This window comes from Choloepus didactylus, chromosome 10, assembly GCF_015220235.1.
Source record: "Choloepus didactylus isolate mChoDid1 chromosome 10, mChoDid1.pri, whole genome shotgun sequence".
In the NCBI taxonomy this organism is placed as follows: Eukaryota; Metazoa; Chordata; class Mammalia; order Pilosa; family Megalonychidae; genus Choloepus; species Choloepus didactylus.
In genome coordinates, this window is record NC_051316.1 from 99185593 (window position 1) to 99200652 (window position 15060).

General features: G+C 35.1%; 1 protein-coding gene across 5 annotated transcripts in view; it reads left to right on the plus strand.

Moving 5' to 3' along the window:
• The first annotated feature begins 410 nt into the window (after window positions 1-410).
• The window catches only part of RC3H2 (ring finger and CCCH-type domains 2), a 68329-nt gene continuing 53679 nt past the window's right edge, over window positions 411-15060 (plus strand). For 2 of the 5 annotated variants that reach the window (XM_037851162.1, XM_037851165.1), the window contains exons 1-4: window positions 412-658; window positions 6596-6885; window positions 9590-9707; window positions 13110-13343. In XM_037851162.1, coding sequence (XP_037707090.1) covers window positions 6655-6885; window positions 9590-9707; window positions 13110-13343 — 583 coding nt within the window. In that variant the 5' untranslated portion in view covers window positions 412-658; window positions 6596-6654. Of the gene's footprint in view, window positions 659-6595; window positions 6886-9589; window positions 9708-13109; window positions 13344-15060 lie in introns of all 5 variants that reach the window. The other 3 variants (XM_037851163.1, XM_037851166.1, XM_037851164.1) reach the window with 3 other exon arrangements.

The window sequence follows — 15060 nt, forward strand, 5'->3', positions numbered from 1 at the left end:
ATCGGTCAGCTTTTGACTAGGGGGGAATGAAGCCGAATAGAACACAGATGTTCCAGATGCTGCCCAAAGGATACCACGCATTCACGGGGTGAGTCAGACACAGGATCCTCGAACCAATGTCTAGGTGGCTGGTTTAAAGCGCAAATGAAAAGTGTAGATTGTTTCCCGTCAACCCCTTTGGCTTGCCTAGTTCTAGCAGTATCTCCCACAATGCGCCGGAGCTCCCTCGTCACGTGACGAAGGTGACTCGTCTCTACCAAAATAAAGCTGATGCACAATTTAGTTGACCAGTGGAGCTTATTGCCTTCCTCTTCTAATACTCCAACTCCCGGGCTTGTGTAATCACGCGTGAGGTGAGGAGCATATTCTCGCGAGAGCTAGTTCGGGATCCCTCCAGGTCCGCCTCCGTGGTGTGGAGGCGGAGGCGGAGGAGGAGAAGGAGAAGGAGGAGGAGGCGGAGAGAGGAGGAGGAGGCCCCGTCGCGGCCTCCGCCGCCGCTGCCGCCAACGGGGCTGTCCTTGTAGCTCCCGATGGAGCTTGAGGTCGTAGAACCGCCGCCGAGCTCTGCCCCGGCGAGACGGGGCGCCTCCGTCGCCGAGCCGCGCCGTCGCGGGGATCCCGGGAGCGGCCCTTAGCGACCCCGCCCGGGCCCCCTCAGGTAGGGCGGGGGCGGGAGCGATGCAGCTTGGGCCCCAACCCAGGTCCCCGGTCCCCGGCATTCGGGCGGGAGACTGGCCTCAGCCTGAGACTTGTGTCTCTGCTGGTGCCCCGAGGGTCGGGAACTGAGGGCCGCACCTGATACCCGGACCGTGAGCCAGGGGCCTGAGGAGGCCCCTCACCCAGGCAGGGCTTTTTCAATGCGGAGCGAGCAGCGCAAATGGCTACCTCTCGTCGACACCGGCAGAGGTGGACGTTTCCGATCCCTGAAGAACCCAGCCTAGTAAAGGCCAGACTCCCTTCTATTTTTATACCAGTTAAGAGGGGTTTTGCAGGAGGTCTTCGGAATCCAATCCTCTCCTGGCTTTTCTGTTTTTTTCCGTGGAATTTCCCGAGACCCATCGCAGGGATGGTGGAGGCAATCTGAGTGGTAAAGAGGGACCCTGCCAAACAATGCCTTGGGAGGGCTTAACTTCCCTTGAGATACAGGGCTGGACCAAAGTGGTTGCACAGAAGATGTGATTAGGAGCAATGAATGGTATGAAACAGAGCCAGGGGACCTAGGCTATGGACTTCTTTCTCTCTTTCATTTTTCCTTCTTGGGGAAGCCTCTTGAAGAGACTTCCACCATCTTAGAAGAATGTTAGAAAGCATCTTTGTTTCTTAGAGAAGCAGCCCTACTTTGTTATTTCCTTAGCTTTCAGGAAGAGGGGAGATGAGAGTAGCTGTCATTTCCATCTTTCGATTCACAGAAGAAGAGTTTTAAGATACCTGCAGATAGACCCTTAACACCAGAATAGTCTCAACTAATCTCGGACATAAAGTAGATCTAATTCAATGATTCCAACTTCTTGTTGTTGTTGTTTTGTTTTGTTGTTGTTTGTTTTTAAAACTACTTAGGTTCCCTTCTTTTAATTCTTTCTCCCTACCTAGGTCTCTTCTTTTAATTCCCACTCTTACCCCTGTTCCTCCTCTTCCCCGTAGCCCTCTAATCCCAGTGTGATTGGAACGACTTTGAATTCCAAATCAAGTGCTTATCTTAAATCTTTTTTACTATTTTTGTGTTGGTCACAATTTTAAGTTCCAGTAGAAACTTTTGATTAACCTGAATAAGCTAATATCACTACACCAAATTGATAATAATATCACCCAAAAGCAAAGAAACAGTTAGTAAACCTGGTCACCCTTATTATGATTAAGTGTATAAATTTACTTAAGGTTTTTTGAGGCATTGAGAATAGCTCATGTATTTTCCTATTATTACCTTATTTTATCTGTCTAAAAAGTTAGGAGGCTGTTCTAACTCATCCCTTTTTTGTGTTGTTTACTTCCACATTCAGTTTTTGAAGAGCGAAATAAGAGGCCATTATACCTTGTTAAAGACCATTTTTCAATATTGCCATTTTTGTTGATTTGGGGATTTGTTTTTTCCAAATGTTAAAGTTTGGAAAATTGCTAGTAGAATAAAATTTTAAACATGTATTACAGTCATTTATAGCAAAAGCAGATGTTATAATTTACACAGTCTTCTATTCTTTGAGGATTTAATTGCAGTGTGCTCGTTAGTAGATCCTTTGAGTTGCTCCTGATCCTTACTACTGTGTTAACCTGACATAAGAAGACTTATGTTTTTTTGTACATATGTTTTCATTAATTCACTTTCTGCTTTTATACTTTTGTGGCTTCCAGTTTGGAAAAATAAAAAATTCTTTTGGGAAAGCATTTTTCTCTAAAGATTTTGCATTCAAAAATAGTATGCAATACTTAAGAATGTTAAATAAACTTACAACAAGGTCACAATAAATGCTTGCTTATTGTTTTGGTTGGACGGAGTTGAAGTTTCACTTTCTAATGATGGCGAAAGGAAGCATGTGGTAAAATAAAGCTAATGGAAAATTAAAAATAAGTTAATGTTTTGCACCAGGTTCATAAATGCTGTTAGATGCTTATGATCCTCAGAGTTTCTAGTTTTTATGAAAGCCTTCTTAATGTGACTTTCACCTCAAATTCGAGTTACTTTTTTTACTTTACAATCTGGTACTGCTGTGTCCAGTACCAGCCATTTGTGGCAGCTGAACACATTGAATATGGCTGTTTTGAATTGAGGTGTGCTGTAACTGTAAAATACACACCAAAAATTATTTAAAGTATTCATACTTTTTCATTTTGACTACATGTTGAAATACTTTGGATAAATTGGATTAAATAACAGGTTGTTTCTTTTTCCCTTTTTAAATATGATTACAGGAAAATTTTTAATTACATATGTGACATATTTCTATTGGATAGTGTTATTCTAGAGCAGAAGTACTCTTCCAAGAAATAATTCATCTGAATAAGAGTAGATACATGAAAACCAAAAACATCTTGATAGAGTATCCTCTTACAACCAGAATAATCAGAGGACTAAGGACACTTTGGTAATATGAAGGATAAAGGTATTCTTAATTGATAGGCAAAAATGAGTAATTAATTGCTCTCTCAAAAATAAGTATTTTTAATGTCTAGTCATCACTAAAGAAGCAAAACATTGGTTATATTAATTAAAATAGGAAGTTATCTTACTGCCATCTTAGAATGTATTGAAAGTTAAATCTCATACTTAAGGGAACCCATGGTGGATTTAAGAAATAAAACTTGTTATACATCTTCCTTAACTTACAGTGAAGTCACATGTAATAGCAGTTGTTAAAATTGTAATTTGAGTCTTTTTCTCCAATCCTTTTGAAATGATTTGGATGCTGAGTTTTAGAGGTTATAGAATATTTCCATTTTTTTTTGTCTTTTTAGCTTAGGGTCTAACTTGCACTTACGATGCTTTAGATGTAATTCTAAGTCCAAAATAATTATTCTTAAGGTTTCTGAATCAAGAAGTGCTGTTAATATCCCTTTCAGTAATTTCAATTCCTCAAACAGGTGATCTGGAATTAAAATGATTGTTTTAATTGACAAATCTGAGCCCTAAGTGTAGTACAGTGTTTATATCTTTATACAGAGAATTGTAAAATACTGTATATTTTATTCTTACACAGCTGTGAAAGAGCTATAAACTTTATTCTGGCATTTTAAAATCAAGTGACATAGTCCTGAACCAACTGCACAATATAGTGGACTAGTAATAAAATGACAGTACTTACGTATATGTAATTTGCTCTTAATAAAGCAGTTTGTAATTTGAATCATATGAAAGGTGCCTGTTATTCTTCCTATATTATGAGTTAGCTCTCATGGCAAAAAACTTACAGCCTGAAAAATTACTTGAATAAAAATCAGTTTAAGGTCCCACCTCTAATTTAGCATTTCTCACTCCTTTGCTTTATCTTGCGATCCTTCTTCAATCTTAGTAACTTGTAAATAAAATTAGTTAATAAATATTATTAGAATGTTTCTCTTAAGTAATCCCTTTAGGTATCTAGAGTTACGGGCTTTCATATCCATTTAATCTCAATTTGAAATGTTTGAGAAGTATCTTTAGAATGAATACCTATCAGTATTAACTATAAATTTATTTATTAACAAGTAATATAAAACATATTAGTATAAATCTATAAGTTTTACAAATTGATGTATGTTCTTAGATTTCCATGATCCATTTCTTTTTTTTAATAAATTAGAAAGATGATAGGACTTTTAGTATTTTTTGATAGTTACAAAAATATTTTCTAGATGAAATTTTAAGTATCTCTTAAAGGAATGAAAATCTAATTTTATCACCAAACATTTTGGTGGCTTACATAAACATCTTCCACGATTTAGATGTTTCATTTTAATTTGTCATTTTCTTAATTGAAGAACCTAGAATTTATGAATTTATTGATAAAGGTAACTGAAGAAAACATTGTAGAAAGTCGAAATATTCTATATAGCTCATTGTATAGGGAAAGTTTTGCTTCATAATTTTGGTGTCAGAAAGTTAGAATATAACACTTCGCAGGAGGAAAATTTGGTAGTTTCTTCCTAAAAACATATGTGGGATATTGTAATATAAAACTATCAAGTATATTCTGGAATAGTTTGAAACACTTCAAAACTATATAGTAGGTGAAAATATGAGAGATTAAAATTTTTATGTGTTGTTCAAACTTGATTGGCTTTTTCCTCCCAATAATTACTTTTTAATGTAAAGCATTTCAGGATAATCTTGGAAAATCAAGTAAAGAAAATGTATTTGCTACTAGTTTCCTGTTACCTGGGGGCCCAAGATAGCCAGACTCACTGAATTAGCTTTTCAAATAGGTGACCATTATGGGGGGGGTGGGGGGTGGAAATGCAGGTCTTTTTTTGATAAGCATTTTATTGGTTCAAGTTAGTAACTAAATTGGGAATCTCAGTAGTCAATTTAAGATAAAATTTATTTTTCCTCAGAGGCCGTTTCCTTTTCTTGCAGCCTAGAAAAGTGAACGTTAAAAGTAATATGTTTATCCACTTAGTGCTTAAACTTCGAGGCAAACTAACTGGTTTTTAGATATTGGTATCAATAAGTGTAGCAATGTGAGGATGAAGGAGTAAATTATGACTTTCAAGATTGGGCTCAATTACAAAGAAAAAATAACAGATATTTTACATTAGAGCTATTTGAGAAAAAGTTTGTATAGGGTGCTTTTTACCTAACAAACACTGTAATTCAGTTTTACCAAAGTGTTTTTAGAATCTTAGTTTTTGTGAACGTAAAAGCTCGAATAAAGGCTAATAGGATTCTTCATTTGGATGTTGAGATAATGGAGAATGCTTTCAGTTGTATACTTTTCTCACCTGAATCTGACTACATTTATACTGTAATTGGTAAACAGTTCTGTGAATAAAGTTATTGATTGTTTAATTGCCCCAAATACCTAAATTTTTCTTTCACCAGAGAGCCTTTTGTCAGACTTATATAAATTTTGAATTGGAAGATCAGGAAGATTTGTGAAATATAGAATATTCAAGTTATGTATCTAAAGATTTAAAATTAGAAGACAGTATAGTCTTGATACTAAATCTTTTATTTTATATAATCGTTCTCAAATTGTATTCATAGCATAGATAGAAATTTATATTTTGCTTTTTTTCTACTTTAAAATTGAATGATGAGAATAATGTTTTATTAGAATTGAATGATGAGAATAATGTTTTATTCTTCTATAGTGTCCTCTTTGGTTCTGACAGTTTTTGGTAATATAATAAAAATACCAATCACTAAATGATACAGTTTTGTCAAAAGTACTGTTGTGAACCACGTTTAAGACTTTTAGGACAATGTGAATAAGTAAATATTTTCTTTGTTTTTCTTCGGTGTACCATATTTTGTAGTCAGCATCATTCTTTCATTTATGAGTTTTTCATTCTTCAGCATTTCAAAACAAATAGCCCTATCTTCACAATCTTGTGGAGTGATTTTCAGTACCTCACTTAGCCTCCTAGTCAAGTTCTGGGAGATTTCCTCCTTCAGGAAGCTGCCAAGTTAAAAATGTCCTTGACTGACTTGGGCATTCAGGTGGCAAAACTGTTTCTTCACACTTGACTCAGTATAGTATTATTCATATCTAATAGTTTCTAATAGTTTCCAAAGTTCACTAATTCTTAGGCCTATCTTTTGCAGTAGTGTTTATCCAAGGGAAACAAACATAAAAACCCCAGCAATCCAGAAGTAGTTTCTGTTCCTAAAAATGGAATTTGAACTAAATTTGCTTGTTTGATATGGTTTTTAAGGAAAATACATGAAAGCTTTGATACTGTTATGTGCAACTGATGTAAGTATAAAGTTTAATTGAAAGGAATACTATTAGGGCATTATTTCTGGACAAAGTTTTAGAAATTTAATTCAGCTAATAGATTTAAAATAAAACAAATTATTCATATGTATTTTAGGTTTTGAAGCTATGATAGTTGGCTTTAGCAGTTAACTCCTGAAATGTAAATGATGAATATGTGGTTAATTCTTACTTTTGTCCATTTCCAGCTTACAAAACACTACACAGCAAAATAATGATCTGCTAGATTGCGCATCCATCTTCCACAATGCCTGTGCAGGCAGCTCAATGGACAGAATTTCTGTCCTGTCCAATCTGCTATAATGAATTTGATGAGAATGTGCATAAACCCATCAGTTTAGGTTGTTCACACACAGTTTGCAAGACCTGCTTGAATAAACTTCACCGAAAGGCTTGTCCTTTTGATCAGACGGCTATCAACACAGATATTGATGTGCTTCCTGTCAACTTTGCACTTCTCCAGTTAGTTGGAGCCCAGGTAAGCTTTCAATATTTTACTAATTTGGTATATGTCATAATTACTGAACTTTGTTTATTAAGCAGTACAAAATATATTTGGTGATATTTGAGAAATAAAAAATAGTATCAATATACCTTATTTTCATGACTATTTTGCGAAAGATTTTCTTTTGATAATGTCATAAATCCTTATGCAAAACTATAAATGCCATTACAGTTTTGTATTTTTGTTTTCAATTCTGTGGTCAAAATAATAAATTTTAGAGTAATAAATTTATAAGTGATTTTGGTAGATACTACATACATTTGGTAAATACATACATTTTATGTCAGCGTACATAAATATTTATTCATTATGTGATATGAAAAGAAATGTACTCAAAGCTTTGACCAGAATTCAATCTATTAGAACCCTCAATTAGAGGATTTTTGTTTTTGTTTTGTTTTGTTTTTAACTTTTTATTGTAGTAACATATACACAAATCAGAATTTGCCATTTTAACTAGTTTCAAGTGCACAATTCACTGGTATTAATTATAATCACAATATTGTGCTACCATCAACATTCATCACTCCTGCTTTCTTCATTACCTTAAACAGAAACTCTGTGTGCTACCATCAACATTCATCACTCCTGCTTTCTTCATTACCTTAAACAGAAACTCTGTGCCCATTAAGTATTACTTCCTTTTTCCCTTCCCTTGGCCCTTGGTAACCTATAATCTACTGTCTGTCTTTATGAAATTTGCTTTTGCTAGGTATTTCACATATAAGTAAGATCGTAAAGTATATGTCTTTTTGTACCTAGCTTATTGCATTTAACTTGATACCTTCAAGGTTCATTATGTTGTAGCATGTATCAGAACTTCATTCCTTTTTATGGTCTATTTAGGGAGGTATATGTCAGTAACAAATTTTGCAGTTTCTTATGCTGCGTGCTATATAGTGAGTATTCCATGTTTTTAATCATTTTGTTGAATCAGAACAAGACCCTAGGTTTATGATAACTTCCATTTAATTAGGGACTTTGTGCTAGGTATGATAGTAAGCATTCAACATCTAATATTACTAATTCTTACCATAGCTCTTAAAGTAGTTATTTTACAGGTGAGGAAGACATTCCTCATTTTACAGGTGAAATGTAAAATTCACCCATTTTACAGGTGAGGAAGACAATGAGATTCTGTACTTCATACACTGTGTGTGTGTGTGTGTGTGTGTGTAAAGTAAGGATTTTTCTGATTAATCATTAATTAGAAAATTCAGTGAACTAAAATACTCCATTTTGTCAGTATCTTGATACTAGAAGTTTTCCTTTTAAAGCACAAAATGTCTGTTCAAGGTTTATAATCGAGTTAGTCATTCTGAAATCCGGGTACATCTGTACTCAGTATTATGATTTAATTGGCAGCATTCTTTCTTAGTGGTGTGTAAAATACTGGTGTCTCTTGGGAAACATTGCATCTCTGATTTGATAAATTATAGACTTTTTATAATAATACTAGCCACCATTTATTTATTGTCTGCTGGGGGTCAGGTATTGTGTCAGTCCTTTTATAAATGTCCTTAAAATAGCCTTATTTGGTCCTTAAAATAGCCTACAGGACTATACAATGTGGCTTCTATTACCTCTTCAACCTCTTCTACTACTCTCCTCACTTGTTTTGCTTAAGCCATACTGGCTTCCTAGCCAATTCTCAAATTGCCAGATATGTTCCCATATCAGGGCCTTGGTAGTGACTTATTAAATCTGCCTAGAATGCTCATGTTCACTTTTTTTTCAAGCCTATTCAAATGTCATAATTCTCAAGGAGGCCTCTCCTGACCACCTCAGTTAAAATTGCAACCCCTGTCCAGCCTTCCTAACCTTCCTTATTCTTGCTATATAGTTTTTATGATGACCTTCTAACATACTATGTATTTTTTATTTATTGGTTGTCTCCCCTCCTCTTTACTAAAATCTACGCACAAGGGCAGTGTTTTGATCACTGATATATCCTAGTGCCTTACACTCTGCCTGTCACGTGGTAAGTACACCATAAATATTTGCTGAATTAAATTCAGTTTTTAGATTTCAAAATGGCACTGAAATAGGGATTTTCATCTTCATTTTGCAGATATGGAAACTATGACTGGACAAGATTAGTCACAGAAGTGACAGCTACAGTTTATACCCATGTTTTGATTTTGATGGAGAACACTTGTGTCTTCTACTTATATTTTTGAAAGGGGGGACACACCATAAACAATAAGTAAATAATATAGTAAGAAGGTGCTAAGTGCTGTAGAAAAAAAATCCCTGCCTTTTTTTCTGCTTCTTTTTATTTGGAAGTAATTTATAATAAAAAATTTTATAAAAATAGTACACAGAGAACCTGTACAATCTTCACAGCTTCCCATAATGTTACTATCATTTATAACCATAGCACAGTTATTAAACCCAAGAAATTAGCGTTGATACAGTGCTATTAACTATGATTCTCTCCCCCACTTCATGAATCCACCCAGTCCCTACTATTAAGTATAATGTCCTTGGTTCTTGGAAAGCATTTTGGCTAGGTTTTTGCATTTGTTTTCACTTAAGGGGCTTTGCATATACTATCTCCATATTATATTATAATTTTATACTCACCTAGATAACCATCAAATATATAAATAATACTTAATACTTAATACTTTTGTGAGCTAGATAAATGTATTTCTGCAATTTTTTTTTTTTTAAGGTACCAGATCATCAGTCAATAAAGTTAAGTAATCTAGGTGAGAACAAACACTATGAGGTTGCAAAGAAATGCGTTGAGGATTTGGCACTCTACTTAAAACCACTAAGTGGCGGAAAAGGTAGGACTTGTTTATTCATTTGCTTTGGAAGACTTGATATTGATGTCCTATTACATGATACAAGTTTTGGAAAAAGAATTTGCCTGAGAAATCTTGAAACATTCTTTGAGTGAGAACATAATATTGTACTATTTTCTGAAAATAACCAATATCGTTACTAATTTAAGACTTCATTAGGCATGCTATAAATTGAGATTGATACAATATTTGTATTCCTTGATTAAAGCAATAGTGCTATAGCAGGATATTAGTTTACAAGTCCTATTAAGACAACTTCATATATTCATTTATTCATTCCGTCATTCATTAAACTTTATTAAGCACTTACAGTAGTTAAAGTAAATGCTTTCATGAACCTTATAGTCTATTTGGTGAGACAGATGACAGATGTATAAATTATTTTAAGTGCTGTGATAGAAGTGGAATTTTATTTTTCAGTGTATATACAGTGGGACATTGTATGGCTAATAAATACTTGTTGAATGAAAGAATCAATCAATCAAGTACTTATTTTGTACCTGCTCTGTGCTTTGCGTCTTTGAATATTTTTGGCATAGAAATATGTCTATTTCATTCACTCATTCATTCATTCACTGACATGCTGAACAGATTGTGTAGAGCATGGACTAAGTGCCGGACACTATATAACCCTACACTTATATTTTAGTGAAGGAAGAAATAATAAATAATAAATACAATAAAAAAGCAAATTGTATGCTATAAATGATAATTGCTTTGAAAAAAAGAATACTGTTAGATCAGAAATGTCAGGAAGAAAGTGGAAAGGTGGGTTTCGATTTGAATAGGGTGATCAGTATAGGCCTTATTAAAAAAGGTGACTGTTGAGCAATGACTTGAAAGAGGTGAGATAGTCATGTAGGTTCCTGGGAATAGAGTGTTCCCGGCATAGTAAATAGCTAGTGCATAGTCCCCAAGGCATGCCTAGTGTCCCCAGGAGAGTGACTAGAACAGTATGAGTGAGAGGGATAGAGGAAATGGTGAGTCCAGATAATGTGTGATCTTATGGGCCTTTTTAAAGACTTGAGATTTTTTTTTTTGAGTGAAATTGGGGAGTTATTTCAGGGTTTTGAACAGAGGAGTGACACAGTCTGATGTTGTAAAAGGATCACTGACTGCTCTGTTGGGAAGTCATAGTAGGAGAGAAGTAGGGTGTGGTTAAGAGGCTGATGTGACATGGTTAGTAGCAATGCAGGTGGTGAGAACTGGTCAATCTGGATATATTTTGGAGGGTGGTGCCAAGTGAGTTTCCTAAATGATTGGATGTGGTATGAGAGAAAGAACAGAGTCAAGTTTTTTGTTTTTTTTTTTTTGTTTTTTTTTTTTGTTTTTTTGGCTGGAGTGCTGAGCATCTGGAAAGAGGGGTTGCTATAAAATGAAACAGGGAATACTGTAGGTATATCAGATTTAGGTAGGAAGAACTAAACATTGAGTATTTTGGGCATAGAAACATGTCTTCCTCATTCATTCATGATCATTCATTCATGATCAATTTTGGTCATACTAAGTTTTTTGTTTTTTGTTTTTTTTTAAATTCATTTTTATTGAGATATATCACATACCATGCAGTCATGCAAAGCGTACATTCAGCTTTCACAGTATCGTTATATAGTTGTGCCTTCATCACCAGAATTAATTTGTGAACATTTTCATTACCACACACACAAAAATAATAAGAATAAAAATTAAAGTGAAAAGGAACACTGGGTGCTTTTTTTTTTTCTTTTTGCCCCCATTTTTCTACTCATTCATCCATACACTGGACAAAGGGGAGTGTGTTCCATATGGCTTTCCCAATCACATTGTCACCCCTCATAAACTACATTTTTATACAGTCATCTTCAAGATTCTTGGGTTCTGGGTTGTAGCTTGATAGTTTCAGGTATTTACTGCTAGCTATCCCAATTCATTAGAACCTAAAAAGGGTTGTCTGTATTGTGCATAAGAGTGCCCACTAGAGTGACCTCTTGGCTCCTTTTGGAATCTCTCTGCCACTGAAGCTTATTTCATTTCCTTTCACATCCCCCTTTTGGTCAAGAAGATATTCTCCATCCCACAATGCCGGGTCTAGATTCCTCCCTGGGAGTCATATTCCACGTTGCCAGGGAGATTCACTCCCCTGGGTGTCAGATCCCACGTAGGGGAGAGGGCAGTGCTTTCACTTGCCATGTTGGCTTAGCTAGAGAGAGAGAGAGGGCCACATCTGAGCAACAAAGAGGCATTCAGGAGGAGGCTTTTAGGCACAATTATTCATATTAAGTTTTGAGGCTGTTTAGTCTTCTCTTGGATACTATATCAAGGGACCAGTTGTATATATGAGTTTTGAGTTAAGGAATGAGGTCTAGGAGCTGTAACTTTAGAAGTCATTGACATATAGGTGATATTTATGGCAACAAGAATGGATGAGAGCACCTAAGTAATGAGTGTAAATAGAGAAGAGAACAAGGACTGGGTCATAAGGCCTTTTAACATCAAGTGGTCAGGGAGAAATGATAAAGCCAGCAAAAAAGATTAGAAGAAAAGGAGAAGGAAGGAAGAAAACCAAGAGAATTGGGTGTTCTGGAAGCCAAGAAAAGAAGGTGCTTGAAGTAGTAAGGTGTAATCAACTGTATTGAATGATGTTGAGAGGTCAAATAAGATAAAGGCTGAGAATTGACCACTGACTTAGGAAAGAAGAGGTAATTGTTATCTTGACGAGCAGTTTTGGCAGGGGTAAAAACTTCACTGGAATAGGTTTTAGAGCTTTTTAAACAAGGAATTGGAGATAGTGAGTATTGAGCACTCTTGAGGATTTGCTACAAAAGAAAAGGAAAGAAATGGGGCAGAGCTGGCAGAGGAAAGTGGATGAAATAACAGCATGCTTGTTCTTATTGTATGTTGATGGAAATTATCAAGTAGAGAGGGAAAAGTAGGTGACGTCCAGAGAAGGGAGAATTACTGGAACAATGTTCTTGAGTAGATAAAAGAAAATAATAGGATCTAAGAGCTTGCTATTAAATAGTGTTCTGAGTGTCCTGTGTACAATAAAAAAAAAACTAGAACAGGTATTAATGAATACTTTAAGGTTAAACATTTCATTCAATCTGTTTTAAATTTAATTTCAATCATTTTAGTGAAGTTAGAGAACAAACTAAATAAATCCTAAGTACTCTGTTTTGAGGACCACATAAACCCATAGAACAAGGTACCTAAATAAAATCTGAAGCAACTAAAAAGGCTCGTTTTTATCACAGACTAGTAATAAACAGAGACAGAACTCGTTGGAAAAATGAAAGTATCTGAAAAGGGACTCTTTAGGAATTGTAACTTAACAGTTAAAATTTAGTTAATGAAAACTGCCTTTTTTTTTTAAAGTTCAGTTCTCTGTTTCCTTTTTTCTTAAAGGTGTAGCTAGTTTGAACCAGAGTGCACTGAGCCGTCCAATGCAAAGGAAACTGGTGACACTGGTAAACTGTCAGCTAGTGGAGGAAGAAGGTCGTGTAAGAGCCATGCGAGCAGCCCGTTCACTTGGAGAAAGAACTGTTACAGAACTAATACTACAGCACCAGAACCCTCAGCAATTGTCTGCTAATCTATGGGCTGCTGTCAGGGCTCGAGGATGCCAGTTTCTAGGACCAGGTAACAACTAATATTACACTGATTGTCTGCCTTTGTTATTCTCTTTGAGGACCTGAGAGTGCCTATTTCTAGAGCTAGGTAAAAATCTCCATACCCAACCTATCTTCTTTATTTACAGATCTTGACATAATTAGAGATAAACTAGTTTTTGTTAATCATAATCTGTATGATAATGCTTTAGTGTTTTAGTGTTTTTAGAACAAATTTCTCAGTTAATCCTCAACTGCCTTCAAGATGGTTGTTGACACAGCTCCAATTTTACAAATTAGGAAACTGAGTCAAGGAGGCCCAAGAGTATACATAGTAAGTAAAGGAAAAATAAACTTTGGTCAGGAAAAATTTCTTAACCTCTTGATTTTTTTTAAAACTTAGAGTATTCTAAAGAAAATAAAAATCATCAGTGGATGATTCCTTTGTGGTTAGTGCTGCCAATGTTCTATTTAAAATATCTTTATTCCAAAGTTATGAAGTATTTTCCCATGTTATCTTCTAGGAATTTTGCTGTTTTACCTTTCTTATTTAGAATTACAAACAAGATAGAATTTATTTTTGTAAAGGAAGCCATTTTAATTAGTGTCATTAGGGTAACTAGATAGTCATGTGGATGCATTCTTGTACCTTATAGCTACATAAATTCCAAGTGGGTCAGAAATACTTATGTGTAAAAATAATAAATTATAATATTAAAAACAAATAAAAGACTGAAAGCTTTTATAAACTGGGAGTAGGGAACACTTTTCTAACTTTGACTCAAAATGCAGACGCAATGGGGGAAAGACTGATATTAGACTGCATAATTTATTTTTAATTTGCAGTACAAAAATCATAAGCAATAAGAAGAGAGATAAACTGGGGTAAATATTAGTAAATTACATCACAGACACAGGGCCAATATAGCTATTATTAAAGAGCTTTTAAAAATTCATTGAAAAAAGACCAATAATCCAATTGAAAAAGAGACATAAACAGAAAATTCAACATGCAGCAGTAATGCAAATGACCCTCAAACATATAGAGATACTCAACCTCTCTCATATTAAGAGAAATGTATATTAAAATTAAGCTGAGGTACCATTCTTCACCTTTCAGATTTGCAAATATCCAGAAGTTTGACAGTATACTCTGATGGCAGGGCTGTGGGGAAACAGGTACTTTTTATCCAGTAATGGGAGGAATGCAAAGTGGTACAGACTTTAAGGAGAAGAACTTGACAAAATTTAGCAAAATTACTTATGCCTGCCTTTACTGTTTCACTCAGCAATCCCACTTCTAGATATCTATCCCAGATACATGATATCAAAAGGTAGAAAATACATGAAGTTATAAAGCTCTCTTTGTAACAGTAAATATCTGGAAACAACTTGAATGTTTATGGACTGGTATAATAAACTATGGTATATCTTACCAGGGGAGCAACACAGGTGTAGAAAGGAATGAGGAACATGTATATATTCTGCTAGCGTGTGCTCACATTGATACATTGTTAAATGAAAAAAGCAAGGTACAGAATATTGTGCTTTGTATATTACCTTGTATAGAAGAAGGGGAGGGAGATACGATTGTATCTCCATACTTGGTTATATTTTCCAAAAGAATTGATGGCAAGAAAATTTTTTTAAAAACTAATAAAAATTGCATAGAGGAGGAAGGAACCAAGGCAAAGAGGCCAAGGACTGAAGCCAGACTTCTCTGAATGAACCCTTGTTTGTACTTTTGA